This window comes from Ostrea edulis, chromosome 5 (assembly GCF_947568905.1).
Source record: "Ostrea edulis chromosome 5, xbOstEdul1.1, whole genome shotgun sequence".
In the NCBI taxonomy this organism is placed as follows: domain Eukaryota; kingdom Metazoa; phylum Mollusca; class Bivalvia; order Ostreida; family Ostreidae; genus Ostrea; species Ostrea edulis.
This window is the reverse complement of record NC_079168.1, coordinates 83,560,595-83,586,912: the sequence shown is the minus strand read 5'-3', so window position 1 is coordinate 83,586,912 and position 26,318 is coordinate 83,560,595. Positions and strand designations below refer to the sequence as shown.

General features: G+C 36.4%; 1 protein-coding gene across 4 annotated transcripts in view; it reads left to right on the top strand.

Moving 5' to 3' along the window:
- Nucleotides 1-26,318, top strand: part of LOC125649299 (lysosomal-trafficking regulator-like) — a 74,119-nt gene that overhangs the window by 43,477 nt on the left and 4,324 nt on the right. For 2 of the 4 annotated variants that reach the window (XM_048876737.2, XM_056166534.1), the window contains 37 exons: nt 93-350; nt 510-710; nt 978-1,259; nt 2,712-2,910; nt 3,280-3,396; nt 3,516-4,121; nt 4,632-4,774; nt 5,235-5,404; nt 6,883-7,009; nt 7,106-7,206; nt 7,308-7,397; nt 8,266-8,351; nt 8,623-8,763; nt 8,996-9,367; nt 9,533-9,678; nt 9,868-9,936; nt 11,494-11,628; nt 12,915-13,082; nt 13,662-13,738; nt 13,905-14,093; nt 14,277-14,422; nt 14,518-14,623; nt 14,860-14,921; nt 16,035-16,093; nt 16,249-16,401; nt 17,094-17,338; nt 17,912-17,978; nt 18,116-18,269; nt 18,914-19,054; nt 19,164-19,381; nt 20,317-20,544; nt 22,188-22,380; nt 22,766-22,905; nt 23,027-23,125; nt 23,504-23,646; nt 24,092-24,346; nt 25,625-25,699. In XM_048876737.2, coding sequence (XP_048732694.2) covers nt 93-350; nt 510-710; nt 978-1,259; nt 2,712-2,910; nt 3,280-3,396; nt 3,516-4,121; nt 4,632-4,774; nt 5,235-5,404; nt 6,883-7,009; nt 7,106-7,206; nt 7,308-7,397; nt 8,266-8,351; nt 8,623-8,763; nt 8,996-9,367; nt 9,533-9,678; nt 9,868-9,936; nt 11,494-11,628; nt 12,915-13,082; nt 13,662-13,738; nt 13,905-14,093; nt 14,277-14,422; nt 14,518-14,623; nt 14,860-14,921; nt 16,035-16,093; nt 16,249-16,401; nt 17,094-17,338; nt 17,912-17,978; nt 18,116-18,269; nt 18,914-19,054; nt 19,164-19,381; nt 20,317-20,544; nt 22,188-22,380; nt 22,766-22,905; nt 23,027-23,125; nt 23,504-23,646; nt 24,092-24,346; nt 25,625-25,699 — 6,161 coding nt within the window. The remainder of the gene's footprint in view (nt 1-92; nt 351-509; nt 711-977; nt 1,260-2,711; nt 2,911-3,279; nt 3,397-3,515; nt 4,122-4,631; nt 4,775-5,234; nt 5,405-6,882; nt 7,010-7,105; nt 7,207-7,307; nt 7,398-8,265; nt 8,352-8,622; nt 8,764-8,995; nt 9,368-9,532; nt 9,679-9,867; nt 9,937-11,493; nt 11,629-12,914; nt 13,083-13,661; nt 13,739-13,904; nt 14,094-14,276; nt 14,423-14,517; nt 14,624-14,859; nt 14,922-16,034; nt 16,094-16,248; nt 16,402-17,093; nt 17,339-17,911; nt 17,979-18,115; nt 18,270-18,913; nt 19,055-19,163; nt 19,382-20,316; nt 20,545-22,187; nt 22,381-22,765; nt 22,906-23,026; nt 23,126-23,503; nt 23,647-24,091; nt 24,347-25,624; nt 25,700-26,318) is intronic. The other 2 variants (XM_056166533.1, XM_056166532.1) reach the window with 2 other exon arrangements.

Sequence of the window (26,318 nt, the reverse complement as noted above, 5' to 3'; positions counted from 1 at the left end):
CGATGGTTGTGATAGGACTATAGCGATACTTATTAAATGTCTACATGTATTGACGATGGTTGTGATGAATACTTATTGACTATCTATTTCAGGTGAGGATTATGTTACACTACAGTGGAGTCTCTCCGGACCATGTCCTTCTGTATGAGTCTGCCCTGAGATCAGAAATCCCCACCCTGATGGCCGGTAACCTTGGGATCCCCCAGCCCATGTCTCTGTTGTTGTGTCAGCAGCCGTTGCTTACTGATGTGGTGACACGTGGGAAGGTGGCCACCAAGCTGTGTTACGGACTTGAGAAAGCTGTGAAGGAAGTCGGTGGAATGGAAGCCATTATGTATCTCGTGGCAAAGGTACTGTCATCTGTTTGGTCATCGAATAAGTTTGACAGGAAAGCTATAGCAAACACAGATTGCTTGCAGGCATTATCAAACGAATTCCTTAAAGACTGTTTTAAGTTGTTGATTTCTGACTCGCATTTATTCACTTTGTGTGCTGTTTGTTCTCTTCAGACTGTAGAAGACAACAATTATGACAATCACGAGAACGATAAAAGGGAGGAGTGGCAGCAATCTAAAGCCTTACAGCTTCTTTTCTCATTGGTCAACTTTTCTCCTGACTTATCCAATGATTACATGATAGCCAATGGAAACAAACTTCTGTCTAAAGTCCTTACAACCAGTCGGGGAAGTGTGGGATACAACACACTCAAGGTAATTCATTTTAGTTGTCTCCCTTAGTACATGGTAGATATGGTGTAGCAGGCACTTCATTGTGAATTAAATGATTGTTTAATCATTTTAGATAATGAAAAATTATAATGCTTGTATGCTTTACCTGCACCAAAGACCCAATTGACCTTTTTTGATTAAAGAAAATTGTTTTATTGTTAAATTTTTGTATTATTGACTGCTTATTGTAAATACTATGGAGCCAATTTCAACCAAACTTATTAGAAAGCATGAACCTTTTGTTTGCAGGTGCTGTTTGATGCATCCACTACAGAGACAATCTTCAGGTTTGATACAGATACTGGAAACCTCGTCATGAGGAGGAAGAATGAGGCAGTTGTTACCAAAGCAACGGTGATTGAGGAACTGCTCCTCAACTGGAGGATATGGGAAGGGGCAGATGAGGGGGTGCTGGACCTATTATTCAGGGGTCTGGCTTCCCTCATTAGGGAGGATCACCCTCACCAAGCCTTCAACATCAAACAGTTCCACTCCGTGTCGGTCGTGGACAAGATATTTTGTACTTACCAGGTAATTAAATCCGTATACAGGTGACTCTCAATAACTCGGAAGTTCAAGGGACCTTCTTAAGAGTTCGAGAAATCAAAGGTTGAATTAAATCTAGAAATTAAAGATATGACTGTCCAGGTGAGGTCCAAGCGGAAATATTCATATGCTTGATTGATGGTGTGTATGCTACCAACACTTTCAGGAATCAAGAGTGAAAAACAATGAAATATGTTTTTATGGGACCCAAATTTCACTTTGAGAGATCAAGAACTTCAAGAGATTGAAGTTCAAGTCATTAAGCATCACCTGTATTTCTCCCAGCTGTTCAGATGTTTGATTCTGACTACATATATGTGCATGTACAATACACAAGATTGTACATCTCTATCCTGAAATGGTTTTAATTTTTATTGTGTACATTTAAAATCTCGCGAGTCCCAGATATGGGTCAAGAATTTGGTCAGTTATTTGTATAATGTACTTAAACAAAATTCAGAATCGTGTGTGTAATGGTTCTAGCGATGGTGTATTATCACAGATTGTGATTGTGTAATGGTTCTAGCAATGGTGTATTATCACAGATTGTGAGTGTGTAATGGTTCTAGCAATGGTGTATTATCACAGATTGTGAGTGTGTAATGGTTCTAGCAATGGTGTATTATCACAGATTGTGATTGTGTAATGGTTCTAGCAATGGTGTATTATCACAGATTGTGATTGTGTAATGGTTGTAGCGATGGTGTATTATCACAGATTGTGATTGTGATAACAGGAAGAGAAAGAAGATATACAAACACCCTGGAATGAAAGCAGTTTCTTGGAAGTTATTCTGTTTGTAAGGAAGAATTATTAAAAGCAGATGAGAACGTGGATTAATGAATTGAGACGGTTTGATGTTGAATTTGGTCCAAGAAGAGTATGATGTTTGAAAATATATTTTGAATTTCCACATTTGTGCTTCGTATCTTACCGGGGCATTTGATTTTCATGGTACTTGCTGCAGTTGTTTACTTTCTTCGGGGAAGTGGCCCAAGCTAGGTACACCTTTATAAACTTCTTTTTATGAGAGCTCCAGTAATGTGGTATTTACAGTCTTGTGTTTTACATGTAATTCATTTGGTTAGATATAATGTGTTATGCACATGTAAAGATACTTTACTTGAAAAAGACTGTCCTTGTTTCAGTGTAATTATAGACTTTGAGTGAGACATTTTACAATACATTTTTACACATTAAATCTCAAACTTTATCTAAAGAATACTGTAATGGGGAAATTAACTCAGAGGAAAATATCCACCATATTGTAGATATTGTAGATTGATCGGTGAATTCAAGAAACAGTGAAAAGTTCAATAAAGAAACCCATATTTTTTATATACAAGTCTAGGCTACCAGAACACATATAATGAAGCCCTTCATTAAAATATACCCAAGCTTCATTTAATCTTGCGTATTTGTTATTATATTCTTCAGGAGAGAATACAAGAGGACTACCCATCTTACCCAGTGTCCATTGGTCAGTCTGTGGTCAGCATCATCACAAGCATGATGGGAAGTCCTCCAGACATGCACATCATTGTGTCCGTATGTGACTTCCTGTTGTACGTCCATCCGGCCGCCAACACATACATCAGCTGTACTCAGTCAGGCTTCTACTTCAAGCTCTGGTGGGGTCAGTAGCGGGACTATCGTCTGTTTATTGATAGGACAGAAAAAACACTGCACAAAATTCTCTTTGATGTTTTGTTTTAAGACTCATTCACTTGTTGTAACAGACTTAAGAAAAAGTTGAAATTATGAAAAATGTGTTATTGGTCATATTAGAATTTTGTACCTGTTTCATGTGTTGATGATAACAGTTTTACTCTAACCATGGTGTCAATTTTATCATACACAATGTGAGTAAGATTTTTCTTCAGTTAATGATTTAACACGGGATATGATTTTGTACTTAAATAAGTCTAGATGTATTTGACAGCACAATTTCTGTTGTTTCGAATATCCTGTAATGATATTATTAATGGTGCTAGTACTTCTGTAGATTCACCTGCAGACCAGACGTTCAGATCGAGTCTGAGTCGAGTGAACACCGTTAGAAAGCCTACAACAAGCACACCTCATGCCAAGAGTACCGGGGATTCAGACTGTAACTCAATAGGTCAGTGATTTTATTAAGAGATGCTAATAATTTCATCAGATACTCTCACCATATACCAGTTATGCAGGGTAAAGCATGTATGAGCATCTGTTTTAAGATTGAATATATTGTGTATTCAGAGGTGGATTCTGCCAAGAAAAATCTGTTCCAAGATGATGATGCAGTTTTTGAAAATGAAAAGTATCCTCCTGTTAAAGTTTTGCACCATAAACAAGGCAGCTGGACGGAAATTATTACCCAAGATGAATTCAACAATTGTCAGATTCACGATTCACCTTCAGAGACTTTGGTTCCCTCCTTGCCCAAGGTTGATCTGAAGACAAAATCAGTGGGAACTGAACCCGATTCAGGGGACTTAATCAAACGTGGTGGCTCACCTGGCACCAGGAGGATAGGGGACCAGTTGAAGGACACAAAAGATGAGAACCAATCAGCAATTAGCACCAGTGTAATTCAGGGTGAACAGATGGAAACGGTGTCTGACCTGGAGGGGAGCGGTGAGGGGTCAGTCCGCAGCAGGAAGCTGCCAACCCCTACTGATCCAGAGTTGGAAAGTTATACTCAGTTTGATGAGAAGAATCACATGTACAGATCTATATCTTCTTACACTTCGGAAGAAATCCATCACGATGATGAGGGACTGATAGCTCAAAAGCCAGACATTCATTTTGATGAGAAGACAGAGGATAATGAGTTTGAACGTGGTCTGATTGCTGTATGCATAGGTGAGATTTTGTGACTCTTTTGTTGTTCAAAATTGATACAGAATTGATATTCAAAAGGTTTGAATTGATGTAACAATATCCCTGATAAAATAAGGTTTTTAAGATGATATGCATCCATAAAAATATATATGTATTCAATGTTTTTTACTGGAAATTACATTGTACTGTGAAAACCATTAACAGTTATATTGTAAAGTACTGAAATTTCAGGTAGGAAGAAAAATAACGAGATGTATTTATGAAACACTATGGTGCTAGTGTGGCCACCTTCAGTTGAGGCAAATTTGACATTGACCTTGATGAATGACCATGACCTCAATTTTTCAATCACCAATTATAAAGTCTCTTGTATAGTTAAAAAGTTATGTCCAAGATTAAAGTTTCAGACAGACAAAGGGACCCAGCCCAGAAACAATATGCTCCCTGATCTTTGACCTTGGGGGACATAAACAGATTTTATAAATACATCAATATATAAATTGAGAATGTTTAATGGAGAATCTCTTGTAGGATTGCTGAATACTTTGTCTAATGTTGTGATCAACATGCCTGATGTCATGGTGACTAAAGTTCTGCAGAGAGTTATTAATACCGATATACTGATCATCATGGCTCACAGTAACTCACCAGAAGTCAGGACCTGTGTTATTAAGGTAGGCTGTGTTATTAAGTCAGGACCTGTGTTATTAAGGTAGGCTGTGTTATCAAGTCAGGACCTGTGTTATTAAGGTAGGCTGTGTTATCAAGTCAGGACCTGTGTTATTAAGGTAGGCTGTGTTATTAAGTCAGGACCTGTGTTATTAAGGTAGGCTGTGTTATTAAGGTAGGCTGTGTTATCAAGTCAGGACCTGTGTTATTAAGGTAGGCTGTGTTATTAAGTCAGGACCTGTGTTATTAAGTCAGGGCATGTGTTATTAAGTCAGGGCATGTGTTATTAAGTCAGGACCTGTGTTATTAAGGTAGGCTGTGATGGGGTCACTCTAAACATGTACAATTTTACAAAAGAAAATGCAACTTCTCAGGTGAGCTATAGGACTCGAGGACATCTTGATTTGTGATATTGGCAGTCAGTCAAATTAAAGTGTAGAACATTTGCAATCACCTTTTTTTTAGTTGCTGAGTAGTTACCTGTTTCGAGCAACACCTGAGCAGGTGTCGGAGTTCTTGAAGAAGGAGAGTTTTCACCTGCTGGGGGCCCAGTTCTACCAGTATTTGTCTCACACCGAGCAGTTGGAGGAGTCCATCTCACTGATACTTGGCATGAGATTCACTTTTTACTCAGAGTAAGCTTTCATACTCGTCTTCATTTTTACGATCAGCTTAGAGTAAGCTTTTTATGTACGCCCATTTTTAGATGGGACATACAGTATTATGGTATGGTGATTGTGTCCATCTGTCTGTCCGTCACGCTTCGTGTTCGGCTCGTAACTTAAATACTATGAGACCTAGAATCATCAAACTTTGTCAGCTGATACATCTTGTGTAGAGGGTAGGTCACACTTTAAAGTTAGGTCACTGTGACCTTTGATTAAGATGATATGGCAAAACCCTGTCCAACTCGTAACTGGACAATTGTTTGATCTAGAATCATCAAACTTGGTCAATCAATACTCATAAGTAAAAAATGTGCTACAACTAGAATCTTAAATCTGTAGATTTCTCAGAGGACAATCACTCTACCATGAGCCTTAAATGAATATCAAACTTCAATCTCAAATAAAGAAAACAACCCTATATTGCATTCAATACTAAATTGAACCTAAATCACAAATTAAATTGTGAAATCTATCGCAGATTGCATTACTATACTCTAGATAAGCATTAGATTAATCAATAATTCCCAAAACGAATTTCCCCGAAATATTCCCTATGATAAATTTGAACAGTTCAAGAGATATATATTGACAAATTAATTGCAATGTGCAATAGACACATTACAAGGAATAATCTTGATTTTACCTCCGAGGTAAAAGCAAAGATATTGGTGCAATCTTTGCCCCAATTAAGATTGACATGATTTTGTGTCATGAACTTATCTGTTTATAATGAATAAACGTCTGATGGGTGTGTCATGTGCCGTGACAGTCCACTTTTTTTCCACTGGGGATGAAATTCACTATTTGATAGTAACCAGTAATACTAAGTGTGACATTTCCTTTTCAATTGGGATTTAGGTATTTGATTTGAAAATCAATTTTATTCAGACTAAACTTCAATGCCCCTGTATTTCAATAACTATCTATTATCAGTTACATGTATGGTATTTTTGGGTCAATTTAATGTATTCTTGCAGCACATGTTGCTTTGTGTTTCTGAATCAAAATGTTTATTTTTTATCATGATGCTTTTCTAATGTTATAATACAAAATTTCCCAGCCTTTGGATATTTTCACATTGTAAATACACTACAGATTAGACAAAGTGATCCTGATACACTTTTAAGATGTTCCTTTATTTACAGTTTTGAGATGTTCCTTTATTTATAGTTTTATGATGTTCCTTTATTTGTAATTTTGAGATGTTCCTTTATTTATAGTTTTATGATGTTCCTTTATTTGTAGTTTTGAGATGTTCCTTTATTTATAGTTTTATGATGTTCCTTTATTTGTAGTTTTACGATGTTCCTTTATTTGTGGTTTTGAGATGTTCCTTTATTTGTAGTTTTGAGATGTTCCTTTATTTGTAGTTTTGAGATGTTCCTTTATTTGTAGTTTTACGATGTTCCTTTATTTGTGGTTTTGAGATGTTCCTTTATTTGTAGTTTGGAGATTAGTAAGAGTTCTCTAACCCCTATCCAGCAGTCAGCTGTGGTCCTGCTTCTGTCCCTGATGGAGAATACTTTATGGGACGTTCTCCTCTGTCATAATACTCTAATCATTACCAGACAGGTAAGTCTCTGGCTAAGATTGTGTGACCAATTCTTAGTTTCTCAGTCATTCAATGTTCAATAGTCTGGTGGTTGGACATGATGTTTTGTGTTGTAGATGTTTGAGAGCAGTGAAATCCTGGGATCGCTGATGTTGGAGGCAGGCTTGATTGAAGTTCTCACTAATATGTTGGCAAGGATTCATCGCCTTTCTGCAAAGTAAACATATTGAAAAATTTGTTGTAGTTGTATTTTTTTTTTCAAGTGTTTTTGATTTAATGGATATAATGGGAGTGACAGTGTTGCTGTTTGTTTTCTAGGAATACAGATATAGCTGGGAGAGATAAACATCATATCTGTACTAAAGACATTCTGAACTTCGTGTGTATCATTGCCAGTAGAGAATTCAGGTAAGGAGAAGCAATGACCGATATTATGTGCATAGATAGGATATACCTTCATAACAAAGTTTGTAGATATGTGTGTTAGTAGTGTATATATGTGTGTGAAACACCACCAATGTTTGATGGGATGTATCCTCTGTGTTGTCGTTGTCTAGTAACAGAGAAGTATTTTGGGTATAAGTATCTTCTTGTTTTGTGTGTTTGAGCAGTCACTGGATTGTCCTTCTATACACAATTTAAGCTGTACTACATTACTGGACTGGTTGTGGTAGCTTTTAGAGGTAGACAGTTTACTTTGTGACTGGGAGGTCATGAGTTCAAGCCCAGCTTATGCCATGACTGCATCAAACCGAAGATGTAAACATGTAATGATTGCTCCTTCACCACATGGTCGACATCTAGAAGTGAAAATCAATGGTCGACATCTAGAAGTGAAAATCAATGGTCGACATCTAGAAGTGAAAATCATGGGTCGACATCTAGAAGTGAAAATCATGGGTCTTTTGGAAATGTCATGGCAGGCATTGGCATGTTAAAGAACCCTCACTGCTACAACCCTGAGCGCTAAGCATAGGTCTAAATTTGTAGTACTTCACCTACAGCTGGTGATGACTCAATGTGAAAAATTCTCAAAAGGATTTAAAGCAAACAAAAAAACAAAAAAAAAACTTTACTGATATGTACAAAACTTGCATGAAGTTGTGAATTTTGTATATGATTGCAATGAGGCAAAATTCTAAGATGTGGCCATTGAGAGGGGATCATCCTGCTTTCGGATCCCAAATTGGAATTTTTCCTTTAGAATTACTGCCTTAAAAGAAATGCTTGCCCCTTTGATGTTGCAAAAATCAAGAATGTTACTGTTTGTTTGTAGTGCAAGTGGAGGCCATCATTTTCAGCAGTTTGATGACATTCGATATTTATTGAGGCAGCTAGAAAACAAAGAAAAGGCAGCTTTTGGTAGGGAACAGTATACTCCGTATAGGTTTTATACTCCATTTAATTTGGCATATATTTATTACACAGTTCAAATAGTCTAATCGGACACCTGTGTAACCCAGTCATAACGAATCTCCAGGGCCAGCAAAAAAAGTTAATTATAACCAAACTTCATTATACAGTAAAACACTGATATGACGAACCATAATGAATGTCTAACCTGACTCTCCCAGTGCATGCTGGATAAGACGGGTTTGACTGTATGCATCAACTGAACACTTTCTATTTTTAGGAGAGAAGTGTACACATGTACAGAGTCTGCAGAGTTTACAGTATAGCATTGTCCTCTGTCAGCTCAGTGTGGTAGAGAATGCGGGACAAGATAAATACAAGCGTCAGACATCCTCGCCAGCAGAATTTGGCGAAACACATGGTATGGCAATTTATTGGGAAATTCACAAATTGTATTTTTCAGTAGATCTTTTAAATTTTTCAATCGTGTGGGAATATGTAAAGAATTTTTTTTAAAACAAATATTTTCGTTTCACTAAATTAAGTCTACCGTATATCCAAATTTTAATGAACTGTTGAAATTGATTCCTACTGTCCTCGCATATTTGATTTGCACTGTATAAAAAAGATGCACCTGTTGTTTTTTTCTGTAGGACACATGTACGGACCTACCTCACCATCCTTCACTTCCCGTCCTCAAAACTTCTCCGAATCCTTCCCCAGACTGTCCATTCTCACTTCATCATTTAGCTTATCTCTAGATCCAGACAACCGATCCCTGGGTGAGTCGGACAGTTCCACTTCATCAGGACGCATGTCTCGTACACAATCTTTGGCCTCTAGCCTGCCGTTAGAACCACCAGTCCAGACCAAGCAGAGTAAATCCACCTTCTCCATCGCCAATATGCTCAACAAGTTCACCTCCAAAAAAAGTCGTTTGATGGTCATACCTTTGTCCCCGTCGGAAGTGAATGAGAGATTTAGAAAGCTTTTGAATTCGGCTGTAGACATGGTAGTCTATGCAGGTACAGTTGACTGTTTTCCATTATTTCTTTACCATGAACTCAGAATATGAAACTTGTGGAAAGGTTTTACATGTTCCATCTGTAATGCATAAATACTAAGAATCTAAATGATTTCTTATGACTGTTTGTATCCAGTGACAAGAATATTCTATTTTCATTTTGCAGAGAAGGAAGAAGTTTCTAAACCAACTGAAAGGAAAACTTTAAGGTCCATGTTTGAGAAATCTGAGCCAGTCTCTTTTGAAACCATCTATATGCGGCGTTTGTTTGACTTTCTATACAGAGGATTTGAACATACTCTTTATAATCAGGTCTAATACCATTATTTTCATCTTTGGATTTAATTATGTTAGATTACCCCAAGTAATAATTGTTGATGCTTTATTTTATGATTTAAAGATTGGAAAGGATTGTTGTTTAATTTGAGAATCTAGTTATATTTTAACTCTATGCATTCCAAAATAAAGTTCTGTAAAATTTGCATATTTTTATCATCACAGGACCGAATGGTACAACGGACTCAGAAAAACCAAGTCATGTGGAGTTTAAGAGACACCACACGGATTCAGGTAAAAATATAATGCATCTCCATGTATCTGATCTATTCTACAATAAAACACACTTTTAGCAAATTTAGTTATAATGAATTCGTGGATATAATGAAGTATAGCAAATTATCATCTTCCAGGGATTGTTGTTATGATCTTGTTAAGCTATATTTCCTTGTAGTGAATGTGACTATACTATAGTCGGTTTGAAACCTTGAAGATCCTGTCTTTTTTTGGTTGCATACAGTATATGTATGACTTGCTGTCAGTGTACGGTTCGTGTGTATTTATTCTGTATACATGACTTGCTGTCAGTGTACGGTTCGTGTGTATTTATTCTGTATACATGACTTGCTGTCAGTGTACGGTTCGTGTGTATTTATTCTGTATACATGACTTGCTGTCAGTGTACGGTTCGTGTGTATTTATTCTGTATACATGACTTGCTGTCAGTGTACGGTTCGTGTGTATTTATTCTGTATACATGACTTGCTGTCAGTGTACGGTTCGTGTGTATTTATTCTGTATACATGACTTGCTGTCAGTGTACGGTTCGTGTGTATTTATTCTGTATACATGACTTGCTGTCAGTGTACGACTTATGTGTATTTATTCTGTATACATGACTTGCTGTCAGTATACGATTTATGTGTATTTATTCTGTATACATGACTTGCTGTCAGTGTACGACTTATGTGTATTTATTCTGTATACATGACTTGCTGTCAGTGTACGACTTATGTGTATTTATTCTGTATACATGACTTGCTGTCAGTGTACGACTTATGTGTATTTATTCTGTATACATGACTTGCTGTCAGTGTACAGTTTGTGTGTATTTATTCTGTTTAGGTGTACATGGACATTTTAAGTGTGTTATATACGTTTTATGCCGGTCGTATTTACTCTATAGTCAGTAGCTTTACAGCTCATGTTTCTTGTTTACAATATTATAGCCTGACTTTAAATACGCGTAAATCCTAGTGAACATGTTATCTCTTTCAGCTGACTAAATTTTTAATGAACATGTTGTCTGTTTTAGCTGAATAGACTACTGGTGAACATGTTGTCTATTTTAGCTGACTAGACTACTGGTGAACATGTCTATTTTAACTGACTAGACTACTGGTGAACATGTCTATTTTAACTGACTAGACTACTGGTGAACATGTTGTCTATTTTAGCTAACTAGACTACTGGTGAACATGTCTATTTTAGCTGACTAGACTACTGATGAACATGGTATGGTGTCTATTTTAGCTGACTAGACTTCTGGTGAACATGTTGTCTATTTTAGCTGACTAGATTACTGGTGAACATGTCTATTTTAGCTGACTAGACTACTGATGAACATGTCTATTTTAGCTGACTAGACTACTGGTGAACATGTCTATTTTAACTGACTAGACTACTGGTGAACATGTCTATTTTAGCTGACTAGACTACTGATTAACATGTTGTCTATTTTAGCTGACTAGACTACTGATGAACATGTTGTCTATTTTAACTGACTAGACTACTGATGAACATGTTGTCTATTTTAGCTGACTAGACTACTGATGAACATGTCTATTTTAGCTGACTAGACTACTGGTGAACATGCTATCCACAAGACAGGTTCTGGAGGACAGGACCTACATTTTGTCGTACATTGTGAATGAAGTAAAGGGGCAGGAAATTCTGAAGATTCTCATTAACACTTCCACCGAATATGTAAGTTTCAATACTGCTTCTGTACATCTTTTGTATGTTCATTTTTGTCAGGTGAGAGGTAATGCCTCTTCAGATGCTGTTTCCCACATTCCAGGGAACTCCCAAGACCAGAGAGGAATAAAAATTTACAATTCAAAATGTCAAATCAGAGATCTGAATTCATTAGGGCCCCATATTGAAAATGCAGAAGGCCTGTAGAAATGACATTTTCTGTCCATCTGTACACCATCATTTTCAATGTGATGTGATGTCTTAGAAAAGGTTTTAGCATTAAGCTTTCATATTTCGTACATTGAATGGTAGGTGACTATTTTAAAAGAAAGACATTGATGGATTTTGGGGTCATAAGATTAAAGGTCAAGGTCACAACAGACCTTCAATCCCTAACTTTACTATGCTTTCATTGTTACCTGATAAGTTGAAAAATTTTCAACATGAAGCTTTCATAGTGTCAACAATGATAGTTGATGATCAAAGAAAGACGCCTCTAAATACAAGGTCAAGTTATCAACATACAGTTTTCATAATCAAAAGAAAGGTAGTTGTTTATAAAAGGGAGGTAGTTGTTTATAAAAGGGAGACAACTATAAATTATGGGCATCTGTTGTCTAGTTGTCCATCTTCACCTTTGTTGTGACTCGAATTCTTGAAGAGTTTCCAACAAAAAGATTTTGTATTTTATAGAAAGGTCGTTGATTCCTTGAAGGAAGACACAGATATTTTGTGTCTCAAAGGTCAAGGTTACAGCATCCTTCCCGTTAAGTTTAGAGCTTTCATATTCTGTACTACTTAGAGGGGCTCAGTGAATTGTATTGACTGAAAAATGTCATTAATTGTTTTATTATATGATTGAATAATTTAAAACATCTTTGTTTAAATCTAGAGTGGAAGAGTTACTCAAAAGTGATGATAGTAAAGATGCTAGTATTCATTGGACTTTGAAATTCCCAAGTTATTTTTTGGTCTGATGTTGTAAAAATCAAATGTTATATTCACCTCAAAGGCACATAAAGGTGAATATGACATTCTGTTTTCTTTAGTTTGTTTGATATTAGCTAATCAAAAAGCTTGAAATTATTCAATCAAATAATAAATTTGTATGTACAATATTTGCAGCTAATACATGTGTTTGTATGTACAATATTTGCAGCTAATACATGTGTTTGTATGTACAATATTTGCAGCTAATATGTGTGTTTGTATGTACAATATTTGCAGCTAATATGTGTGTTTGTATGTACTATATTTGCAGCTAATATGTGTGTTTGTATGTACTATATTTGCAGGCCCATGAGTTGGCCTACTACATGTGGGACCTGCTGCAGAACTGGGGTGATTCTCTGAACAGCCAGCACCGGACAGATGGGGCCAAGATCATGCAGATGCTTAAAAACTGTGGCATCCCAGTGGTCTCCCCAGGCAAGGGGGAGGAGTGCAAATCGCATCTGGAAGAGGTATGAAATGAGTGTCACAGTTAAACTAATGAAAAAATAGACTCAAGATCAATGTGATACATGTGAAAGAATGTAAGTGGCTGAGAGTCATAGACTCACTTTTCTCTCTCTCTCTCTCTCTACATATACTGTAGAAGTACTTTTTTCCACGCGGTATTAATTTACGCTATGTACGCGGTCACAAATTTTCCGCGGAAATTTATCCCAGCGTACTTAAAGTAAATGAAAGACATTAAGTTGCAATCTAAGAAACCCGCCCAATTTTCTACCCGCGGAATAAACAGAAATTGTGATTCCGCGGACTTATGAACCCGTGGAAAAAAGTACGTTTATAGTATATCAGTCATCAGATGATTGATGACTTCAGACTCCCTATAGATATATAACAGTTATGATTGATGACTTCAGACTCCCTATAGATATATAACAGTTATGATTGATGACTTCAGACTCCCTATAGATATATAACAGTTATGATTGATGACTTCAGACTATGTATATTAGACATGATTGATGGTTATTCCATGTAGAGGGGTTGAATGGATCATCGGTTTCACAAAAATACAAATTGTTTTCAAGGAAAAACAGATAATTGAAGTCAGACTGCAGAAAGGGAGACAACTTCGGAAGAAAAAAAGTGATTTGGATATTGAAAAGTGAGTTGATATGAATTATAGTTTATTAGGTATTGTTAATCAATTTAGGTGACATTGTGCATATGTACAATGCATATATAATGTTTCAATTTCTTTACTAGAATAATTTTAGAGTTTATAGAATGATGGAATAAAAACCAGTGCATATCTCTTGTATTAAATGTAGGACGGTACATCGACTGGACAAAGTGTATTCCAATTTATCAAGCCATGCCATGGAGATGACTCAGAGGGTGACACAATTACAAGGTCAAGAAAGGAACAAATTTGTGGAACACATAAAGAGGACAATGACGGAGAAAATTCAGATTAAAAAATCATGGCAACAAATCGTCCAGAATCTCACTCATGAAAGGTAAACAGATGTTTATAAAAGATTTTAGGACAGGCTTAGATTTTTCGAAAAAATCTCCAACTTAAGTTTTCTGTTATTTTCAGACTTAAGTCCAAGTTTCGACTGGAGTTTCTTTTGAGAAATCCTGGCCAGATATGTGATAGTTTTGTTCTTGAATTACAGTAATAGTCTTCGTCATTTCAGAGCTGTATGGCATGATGCTAAGTCCTACCCACTCTCGTGGCAGCTGGACCCCACTGAGGGTCCAGGTAGGGTTAGAAAGAGACTGAAGAGGTGTCATCTAGGTATAGAGAAGAGATTTCTCAATCTGGAAAATCAGTTAAAAATTGGTACGTTTTCATGACATTACAAGATTTTAAAGTCTATATTGCATTGGAAGACGTAAGAATTTTAGTAAGGCTGCATGATTATACTTTTATTGTAGAAAATGAAATGTTGGATCCTCCCCTGATCTATTTGTTTGAGGATGACCACCAGACTTCAGACTCAGCAGCTCTTATCTATCAGCTGTACAGGAGTGAGAAGATTCAGTGAGTAGTTTTCTTACTAAAGACAGAGTTGTTCCTTTAACAGGCGGCCAGAAGATTAGGTTTTTGCTATGATAATGGGTCATGGGGTCCAGTTTCTGTTCTACTAACAGGCTGTGAGATGCAGATTTTGGTATGATAAAGGGTCGTCAGATCTTGTGTTTGGTATGATAGCAGGTCATTAGATCTCTTATAGTAGCAAGGTTTTACCGGTGCTAAAGGTGTGTTTATTGTTCCAGGCATACCTGCAAATGTACAGCGGTGTCTCCTTTTAATGAAAGCAAAGGAGAACTTCTGGTCGGTACGTAAAACTAATCACAATCTGCACCTGACCTTTCATGTAACTGTATGTAAGAACGTGTAACTGAATGTAAGAACGTGTAATTGAATGGAAGAACGTGTAACTGAATGTGAGAACGTGTAACTGAATGTGAGAACGTGTAACTGAATGTGAGAACGTGTAACTGAATGTGAGAACGTGTAACTGAATGGAAGAACGTGTAACTGAATGTGAGAACGTGTAACTGAATGGAAGAACGTGTAACTGAATGTGAGAACGTGTAACTGTATGTGAGAACGTGTAACTGAATGGAAGAACATGTAACTGAATGTGAGAACGTGTAACTGTATGTGAGAACGTGTAACTGAATGTGAGAACGTGTAACTGAATGTGAGAACGTGTAACTGAATGTGAGAACGTGTAACTGAATGTAAGAACGTGTAACTAATTAAATGTAAGAACATGAATGTAACTTAAACACGATTTGAGCTGAAAATTTTCAAATTTTATTTTTCCATTTTTATTGTTTACAATGCTTAACTAAAGTATTTCTAATGGTCAACCAAAATTTGAATAACAATTGTTGAGTTACAAGTGAGATATAGCACTCGCAATTCTTTGTTTATATGTAAACAAGGCTCATGCCATGTTTTTGTTTACATTAGACTGTTTAATAGAAAATAGCGTGTTTAAAACAAAATGGGATGTGCCAAACACTAGAAACTATTTAAATGTGTTAAGAATTCACTTGTAAATTGAAAAAATCTGCTTTTAAAGTTTATTTAACCTATGTAAACAAAAACATGGCACAAGCATTGTTTACATTAGAAGGACTTGTGACCTCTGTATCTCCCATGTACCTTAACTACTGACATTCAAATTTTTGCTGATGATTACTACTACCTTATTCAAGCATTCTAAACATTAAAAATCCAAAATCAAAATTTGAAAATTTTCAGCTCAAATCGTGTTCATGTCCCTTTAATATAATAACATGACTAACTTAATATAAGAACGTGTAACTGAAAAAGAAAATGTAACCGAATGTATTAAAAGATAAGATTTAATTTGTGTACATTTTGATGAAATTCAGAGAGGAATTCCAACTCGTAATATCGTATTATTTTATTTTAGGCGAGAACAGTATTTTCTTTGTCGCAGATGAGGCAATATCTGATGCCAATTACACACAGGTAAGAAGAATAGAGATGAAACATCCTATATTATAATATTGGTATTAAAACTTGTGATTGTTGTAATATATCTGTATGGTGCTATTCTACTAGATTTAGAATTTGGTTATCTGTCAGGCATGTAGTCTAAATGTAGGTATGTATTCTGTTACTAGGTGCTTTTAGGGAACAAAGATCAGTTGTCGATGACATGGCCGTATGAAGACATCAGAGAAATTCACAAGCGCTGGTTCCAGCTACGAGATGTGGGAATTGAAATTTTTCTTACAAATGGGAAAACCTGTTTGTTGGCTTGTCAGAATAACCGGGTAGGTGAACATTGTGGGGGTCGGTCAGTGAATCATTGTGGGGGTCGGTCAGTGAATCATTGTGGGGGTCGGTCAGTGAATCATTGTGGGGGTCAGTGAAATGGTCAGTACATTCTGCGATACTCAAAATAGTAACCACAAGTGCAGTTCCTAGATGTCTATATATTATAAATGATTTGAGAATTTTTTGAGTGTACTATGATCAATGAGTATGGTGCTTCATATTTATGTACTTCTGACAATAAGCAATGAAAATGTCAGATTTGAAAAAGAAATATTAACGTTTGTTACTGTATATGTTTTTAGTTAAGTAGGACTTATATTCTAAAGTTTTGAGTGGTCATTAAAGAGAGCAAATCTTTGGTTGCCACTAAAATATTAAATGATTTTATTTATTCAATATCATTGCACACAGTGTCACAATTCATAATTAATGGCAATACGTGCATAAGCTTTGATTGTGCTTAATATTGAATATGCTACAACAAGTAAACACATGGTACTGATCTTGTGATTTCCAGAATGTAGATAAGGTGGCTGTTCTAGCTACTGGTAGATAAGAAGGTGGCTGTTCTAGCTGCTGGTAGATAAGAAGGTGGCTGTTCTAGCTATTGGTAGATAAGAAGGTGGCTGTTCTAGCTGCTGGTAGATAAGAAGGTGGCTGTTCTAGCTGCTGGTTTTTTTTTTTACAGGAGAGAAATGGTCTGTATCAGCACCTTCACACTTTAGAACTGCCGCACTATGTTGTGCTGGAAGAACTGAACACAGTCCAGCAGTCTTGGATTGAGGGGCGGATGACCAATTTTGACTATCTTACACACCTGAATAAAATTGCCGGCCGATCGTTTAATGACTTGATGCAGTACCCCATTTTCCCATTCGTTCTGAAGGATTACTTCAGTGAAAGATTGGACTTGTGTGATGAGAAAAGCTATAGGTGTGTGGGATTTTTATTCTGTCACATGACAATGTCGCCACTTGATTGGTCCTTTGTTTCTATTGTATGGGATGTGTTACAGCATGTTTAAATTTCAATATTGATTCAACATCAAAAACTGTTTATTCAACATTTTTTTAAATTCTTGTTGTAAAATTCAAATAACTGTATATACTTTTGCTTAGTACACATACAGTTGAACTTCAATATCTCAAATCTGAAATACCATGGATATGTTGAAGTGAGTTGGAAGTCCCAACTACATGTACATATTCTTATATATTTCAACGTCAATATCTCAAAGTCTCAGATATCTCGGAGTTTTTTCTCAGTACCATCCTGTTCTAGATGACGAGGTTTGACTGTATTTAATATATCTATGCATTCTTACATTGTATGATCTATATACTCTCTTGTTATTACAATGAAATCTTTAAACACACTGTGTCTGTGATGTGTGATAAAATGGCTGCTTGATATTCTGGTTTCTTCTGTAATGAGATTTGTATAGATAACATTTATGAAGCGAATGCGGTCTTCAGATAAATTTCAAATGATTTTCTGTGATTGTAGGAACCTACGTAAACCCATGTCTGTACAGAGTAAGGAGAAAGAACAAAAGTACATTGACAACTACAACGTAAATATTTTTTGGATTTTATCATTTTTATGTGTGTATTTTATATGATTTTCAGCACAAGTAATATATTTTTAGATTGATAATATTGATACAGGATAATGTTAGGATTTCATTTGTATTGTCCCTTTTCAATTCAGATTTTGAAACAGGAACAAGACCGAGGAGAAGGTATGGATAACTTGTTGAGGGTGGAACCGTATCACTATGGCAGCCATTATTCCAATAGCGGTACTGTTCTTCACTTCCTGGTCAGACTCCCACCATTCACGAAAATGTTCCTTAGTTACCAAGGTAATGCAACTAATGTTTGTCATGCATTTTTTTATTTTTAGGCGTATGTGACCTGATTGTTTTGTTAATGATGTTGTAATGTTTTTCTTGTAAGTAATAGGTAACATCAGTTTATTTTAGTATTGATTTCAAAGCTCAATTTTCAGGACCCCATATTTGAAGATTGTGATGCATATAATCTTTGGTCTGTCTGTATAACTTCTAAATGAATGGTTATAAGGCATATTTCACATGTGTATTCCTTGTGGCAAGACATTTCTTTTGATACCAAATTATTTTATTTCATGACCTTCACCTTTGAATTTGACCTACTTTTGTAAAACTTTAACCTTGGCCATAACTTTGAATGCTTAGTGCTACATGTGTAGAGCTTTCATATTTCACATGCGTATTCCTTGTGACAAGACCTTTCTCAGGAACCAGAATTACGTTGCTGCCACATGGGGGCATTAGTATTTCACAAACACACCTTGTTTAAATAGTGTTCTAAATGCAACTTTATTGTACAATTTCTCTTCATTTAAGAGCAGGCCTGTGTATGAACTCCAAACAAAATGTTGTTAGTTACACTCGCAGTTTTTTTACTGTGAGCAGAGTATAACCTTTATTTTAAGTTTTTCATATGCAACAACCTTGTTTTGTAGATAAAAACTTTGATCTGCCTGACCGAACATTCCACAGCGTACAGACGGCTTGGCGACTTGCCAGCTTTGAATCGGCTACAGATGTCAAGGAACTAATCCCAGAATTCTTCTTCCTTCCAGAGTTTCTTAAAAACAATGAAGGTGAAAAAAATGTTTTGTGCTATTCTTTAGATAGGCAAATGATATGACAAGCCTGTCTGTATGAATTAATCAGTGTATGTACAGAATGTGGCCTTGGTATTTACGACAGGTTTTGAATTTGGAAAGAGACAGAATGGAGAAGTGGTACATGATGTGAATCTCCCTCCCTGGTGTAACGGCGATGCTCGTCTGTTTGTAATGATTCTGCGTCAGGCCTTAGAGTCTGCGTATGTCTCGAAGAACCTTCATCACTGGATTGATCTAGTTTTTGGATTCAAACAACAGGGAGAGGAAGCTGTGAAAGCCATTAATGTCTTCCATCCCTCTGTAAGTGTTGAAAGTTAACATCTTCCATCCCTCTGTAAGTATTGAAAGTTAACGTCTTCCATCCCTCTGTAAGTGTTAAAAGTTAATGTCTTCCATCCCTCTGTAACTGTTGAAAGTTAACATCTTCCTTCCCTCTGTAAGTGTTGAAAGTTAACGTCTTCCATCCCTCTATAACTGTTGAAAGTGAAGAATTTGAATATTAAGGACACTCGATACAAACTAAAAAAATGGATGCTTGCGTTGATACTGTAGATTCGTTGTTTTACTTGAGTACTTACTATAGCAAAATGGGTCATACACATCAAATCTCGAGAACATAAATTTGCGAGTGCTCTGTCGATCAAGAGTTTATATGTATTTTAGCAATTTAAAGATAAAAGCGAATAATTTTATTTTGCGAGTGATGCTTCTTGCTAAATTATGCAATATTAAATTTCTCGCATATATTTAGGAATTTACAGTATATATTTTTTGGCTTAGTTTGGTTGTAATAAGTACACACATAAAATTCCTTTAAAAATAAGGAACATGTAAATTTTCTAAGATGTTCAAAGGTTGAAATATATTATTCTTCCCTATATAACTCTAAACAAGTTTTCCCCACCCTTTTGGATTTGATTGAGAAATCATTGGAATAAATTACATCTTATATGGTAAATTGTAATAATTTTATTGATGAAAACATGAATTCATCATTTTTGAAAAAACTTTGTTGGAAGTGTCATTAAACAGTATAGTTTCTATCCAAGCCAAATTGCAAAATAAAAATGAAATGGATATCTATATATATATAAAAAAAAAAAAAAGAAGAATATCATGGTATATTTATGAATTTCTCTTTCCAAGTCTTTTTTACAATGAAATGAAAATTTTTGTTTTGATTCTAGAAAGGATTACTATTCCGTGTTCCTTTATTTCTTTGCTTTACTTTTCAGACCTACTTTGGAATGGACATAGACAGTGTAAAGGACCCACTCCGTCGCCACGCCCTGAAGACAATGGTCAAAACTTACGGCCAGACTCCCAGACAGCTGTTTAAATCGACCCACCCCCAGAGGAGCTTTCAACCTCAGAAGATTTCTCACCAGGACACGCCCAGTGTCCTTTCCCAGCTGTTTCTGTCTGAGGTACCCGTAAAACAGATGCCTCAGCTTCCTTATATTGTGAGTCCCTCTCCATTTCTTAGATGTGGTCAATTCCTCACCATCATCTGTCCTCTCTGTAGATTCCTCACATCATCTGTCCTCTCTCTGTAGATTTCTCACATCATCTGTCCTCTCTCTGTAGATTCCTTGTATCATCTGTCCTCTCTCTGTAGATTCCTTGTATCATCTGTCCTCTCTCTGTAGATTCTTTACTTCATCTGTCCTCTCTGTAGATTCCTTGTATCATCTGTCCTCTCTCTGTAGATTCCTTGTATCATCTGTCCTCTCTCTGTAGATTCTTTACTTCATCTGTCCTCTCTCTGTAGATTCCTTGTATCATCTGTCCTCTCTCTGTAGATTCTTTACTTCATCTGTCCTCTCTGTAGATTCCTTGTATCATCTGTCCTCTCTCTGTAGATTCCTTGTATCATCTGTCCTCTCTCTGTGTAGATTCCTTGTATCATCTGTCCTCTCTCTGTAGATTCCTTGTATCATCTGTCCTCTCTCTGTAGATTCCTTGTATCATCTGTCCTCTCTCTGTAGATTCCTCACACCATCTGTCCTCTCTCTGTAGATTCCTCACATCATCTATCCTCTCTCTCTGTAGATTCCTCACATCATCTGTCCTCTCTCTCTGTAGATTCCTCATATCATCTATCCTCTCTCTGTAGATTCCTCACATCATCTGCCCTCTCTCTGTAGATTCCTCACATCATCAGTCCTCTCTCTATAGATTCCTCACATCATCTATCCTCTCTCTCTGTAGATTCCTCACATCATCTGTCCTCTCTCTCTGTAGATTCCTCATATCATCTATCCTCTCTCTGTAGATTCCTCACATCATCTGCCCTCTCTCTGTAGATTCCTCACATCATCTGCCCTCTCTCTGTAGATTCCTCATATCATCTATCCTCTCTCTCTGTAGATTCCTCACATCATCAGTCCTCTCTCTGTAGATTCCTCACATCATCAGTCCTCTCTCTGTAGATTCCTCACATTATCTGTCCTCTCTCTGTAGATTCCTTGTCTCAAGCAAAGGCTTAAGTTGTGTAAATTGCCATTTGGCATCAGTTCTCATCTTCTCAAGAACTTAAAAAAAATCACAATTGCTGTACTAGGAAGGATTTCGATCTTTAAGATTTTGGTAAATAAGTAGAAGCGAGAAATTTGAGTTTGCAATAGAGGCTTCTTGCGAATTAATGAGAATACTTGTCAATTACTCATGGATTACCTATAGTATACAACGGTCATTTATGGTCAGTTGTATTAATGTTACTGAGAATTAAGAGAAAATGCTTTTTCTAGTTACATATATTTGTTCTCACTTCAGCAATTTTTAGATAAATGAAGACAATAACAGATTTATAAACTGAATCTCAAAACGAGCTACTGATCTCAAAACAAGCAACTGATCTCAGCACAAGCAAATGATCTCAAAACAAGCAACTGATCTCAAAAACAAGCAACTGATCTCAAAACAAGCAACTGATCTCCCAATATTGATTGAGTGCTTTCTCCACAATCCCTTGCTACCCTCTAGCTATGCTATGCTTCTGGAATTTTATGCTTTTGCTTAAACTTAAAATTGTGTCGAATTCAGTTTCAAATTAGACAACTTTCAAAGCAGAACCAGAGTAACAAAATGTAGTTCTTATTTATAGCCTAGTCCCTTGACCAGTGTGAATGGTCTAAAGTGGGGGGTATACGTTGGCTCACGAGATTTATCTCCCCCGGAGGTTATCTGGCAGGGTCGATACAATGCGGTGGTGGCCAGCCTGACTGCCTTCCCAACAGGAGAAGTGTTTGGAGTGGGAGAGAAATGCTGCTGTCTCACAATGCTCAGCAAACAGAAAGGTAAAACTTCCAGAGGAAAGGTTCTGTGTACAGGAAGTCATCAAATACTTCCATGTTCGTAAATAAGCAGGATGCCATTGAAAAATTTATTGACATCATTTCCTGCAGCAAAATTGTTGATGCATAGATAGGTATATTTCTGTATTAGAATAACTAGCTATTTTATGTTGATAAAAAGGGTTAATTTGATTAAGATCAGACTTTTTCTACTTGCCCTGATTCTCTACACTAGAAAAGGGTAGATTATCAGAGGAAGTAGAAAAGATCTGATTTTAATTAGGTTGGTGAAGAGCTACTATAATATAATGTTTTTGAAATGTCATGAAGATTTCTTTTAGCACTGTTCAGGCTACATATATTTCATATTTGCTCATTTTTCTTTCAGTTTCCACATTGTACAACTCGACAGATGTGATCTGGGCAGCCATATTGGACTGGAAAGATGCAGACGGCATACTGAGAATCCACCAAGTGAAAAAGGAGAATCCGCCAATCAATCTTCTATCTCACTCACCATTTGAAAAGGTTATTTAATTTGCACTTCTAAATTTTATTCCAAAAAATAGACAGTGATTGATCTTGAGCCCCCCCCCCCCCCCCCCCCCAAACACACACACACACTAATACGAGTTGTTGATCTTGACAGGTAACTTGTTGTGCCTCTGTACCGGACTGTCGTCTGCTGTTTGTTGGAGGAACAAGTGGCACCATAACCATCTACAACACTGTATTCAATCAGGCAAAGGTAATCTATCTGCAGTAAAACACGATTACAGCAAACATACTTGTATTGATTTCATGCTTATAGCGAAGTGATTTTCATACCCTGTAACTTGAACTTATTGGATGTGACAAATTTTGTTTATAACGAATCAAAATTGTTCATTTCCAGCAGTTCGCTATAAGCTTGTTTTACTGCATGTATATTTGTACAATGGCAAAACCTAATTAAAACAAGTTTACATTTATAATGAATCAAAATTGTTCGTTACCAACCCTTTGCTATAAGTTTTGTTAACTGTACGTGTAGTTGTACGATGACAAAACCTAATTAAAACAGCAGAGTGGTGTCAATAGATGAAGATGGAGCTTGAGAAGTGATAATGTTGTTTTTTTTTAACAGGAGAGTTGTCTACAAATCAAAGGCAGTCGACAGGCACTCCATGGACACACTGGCAGGATCAATGCTTTAGTGGTGTGTAAACAGTACAGCCTGGTGGTCAGTGGAAGCGAGGACAGTACTTGCATCATCTGGGACCTTAACAGGTCAGGGGGCATTTCAAAGTCTAAAGAATTTACAATATAAATCTTCAGGCCCCAGGATCGTGAAACATGCTAAGCTAGAGTCAGAATCTGAATATTGGAATGAAATGATTGAGAAGTCAAAATTCCAAAATAAAACTGTTTTTCAATATTGCTTCATCAAATTTCTAGGGTCTGCAAATTAAGAGTTTCAATTCAAAAGCAATGAACATCTTACAGGTGACTGAAATTTTTACTTAAGTCTGAGTTTGTTACTTGAACCTGGGGCCAGGTATTTAGCAACATGATGTAGTATCTAAAGAATAAAAAACTTTGATATACCAAGAAGACTTGTTGACGTATAGAGAGGTATATGTAAATGTATCTAAACTTAGAATTTCTTGTCAAAACTTCTCCCAATAAAGGACTCTGATTGATAGGTTTTATAATTATTTGAGGTATATTTCAGGTTGTGTTACGTGAGATCTATCACTTGCCATGGGTCTCCGGTTCGAGTGTTGGCAGTCAGCAGTACCCTGGGAGACATCGCCTCTGTCAGTCAGAAGGGACCCGGTAGTCAGCTGATGTTGCATTCCATTAATGCCACACCCATCGCCAAGAACGTCACACTGGAGAGTTGTATCAACTGTCTGTCATTCTCCACTGCCCCAGAGGGTCAGTCAGTCAATATACTGGCTGGGGGAATGGACAATGGAATTGTTAGGTAAACAGCTCTCAATGTCATTTTTGGATGCACAAGGGTTTTAAAAATGTTGTTCTTTTTCCAATGTGTCAACTTATTGAAATAGATTAAACTTGTATCTTTCGCTTATTTAGTTATCATTTTCTCTAATATAAGTATGGTTGTTTCATTCACTATCTCAATGGAGGGTCCTTGAAGCTTTAGATTAAAGTGAGTGGCGATTTTGTGCAAATGGTCCATCTCTATTGAAGAAACTGGTTTTGTTTTTAATAAATGTAAAGGTTTATGTCAAAGTTAATCTAATTTTTAATTTATTCATACTTTGCAAATTGCAAACTATTCTTAGTTCCAAATAAAATATGAGAGAATTCTGAAATTGTAGCATAGCCAATTATATGACCCTCATCGGGCAACATGTATATTTGAACAAATTCCAAACAAACATAGGCAAATAAACATACAAGGAAGAAATAGTTGTTGGATAAAAAGCAGTGTTGAGTATAGGGCACATATTTTATGTAAAAATTGTCGCAACTGATTATACAGTAGTTTCATCTTCACAATTAGATGTCCAAAATAAGTTTTATTTATCTCATAAATTGTCAAAATTTGGTACTTTTGATTGTTAGCAGATTGAGAAATAATTCCTCCCTGTGGTTTGTTTATCACACTTAATGATGAAATGTTCAATTTCATTTCCTAATTAGAGGATGTGGCATGAATTTTGAAATTTGATATTTTCTTTGCTAAAATTGGCAGTATAAATCTAAAAGATCTGGAAATTTTGTTCCAAGGAAAACCTGCTGCCATCATGCATTGTAGTAATTGATAGATTGTTTAACGTCCCTCTCGAGAATTTTTCCCTCATAAGGCAACGTCACCATTACCGGTGAAGAGCTGCCAACTGTAGGCCTATACTCGGCAATTATGGCCTTGAGAGCAGGGAGGGATCTTTATCGTGCCACACTTGCTGTGACACGGTGCCTTGGTTTTTTGTGGTCCCATCCGAAGGACCACCCCATTTAGTCACCTCTTACGACAAGCAAGAGGTACTGAGGACCTATTCTAACCCGAATTCCCATGGGAGCATTGTAGTGCATTTCAAATCATTTATATGTAGGAGTTGATATACATATTTGCCCTTCTTTCCGGCACACCAGAATGAGCTTGTTACTGCACTGTTGGGTGGACTGGATATAAACAGATATCTTTGTTGTTGAAATTTAATTAAGATGGCCATTTTTTATTATTGAGTATGTGTCTTGGCATGATCCATTGTTGATGTTTCTTTTTTGACAGGCTGTGGAGCAGTATGGACCTAACAGTACTCAGGGATCTGCACACTGAGAATCTCATGCACAAACCTGTTATCAGGCAAGTTCTCCTCCATCTTTTATCTGTGAGGCTGCATCTACTACTTCATTATAATATAGCTTCACAAAAGTTATATAAAAGTCATACTGCCTTATTATGAGGTACAGTACATGTGTATTACAGTGAAACCTCTCTATTCTGACACCTCATAAGGAGGTACAGTACATGTGTATTACAGTGAAACCTCTCTATTCTGACACCTCATAAGGAGGTACAGTACATGTGTATAACAGTTAAACCTCTCTATTCTGACACCTCTTAAGGAGGTACAGTACATGTGTATAACAGTTAAACCTCTCTATTCTGACACCTCATAAGGAGGTACAGTACATGTGTATGACAGTTAAACCTCTCTATTCTGACACCTCATAAGGAGGTATAGTACATGTGTATTACAGTTAAACCTCTCTATTCTGACACCTGTTTCACCGTGAATTCGGACCTCGTTTTAATTCCCAATTATCTTTTCTTCTCTACATTCTTTACTTTGTGCAATCTGACATGTCAAATGTGACGTGAAAATCTCCCAGAACATGCTAGATTTAAACAGGTTTCACAATACAGTTTTTGAAACATTGTAAAACAGCTATATACATCGTAAGATATATATGACACAGCT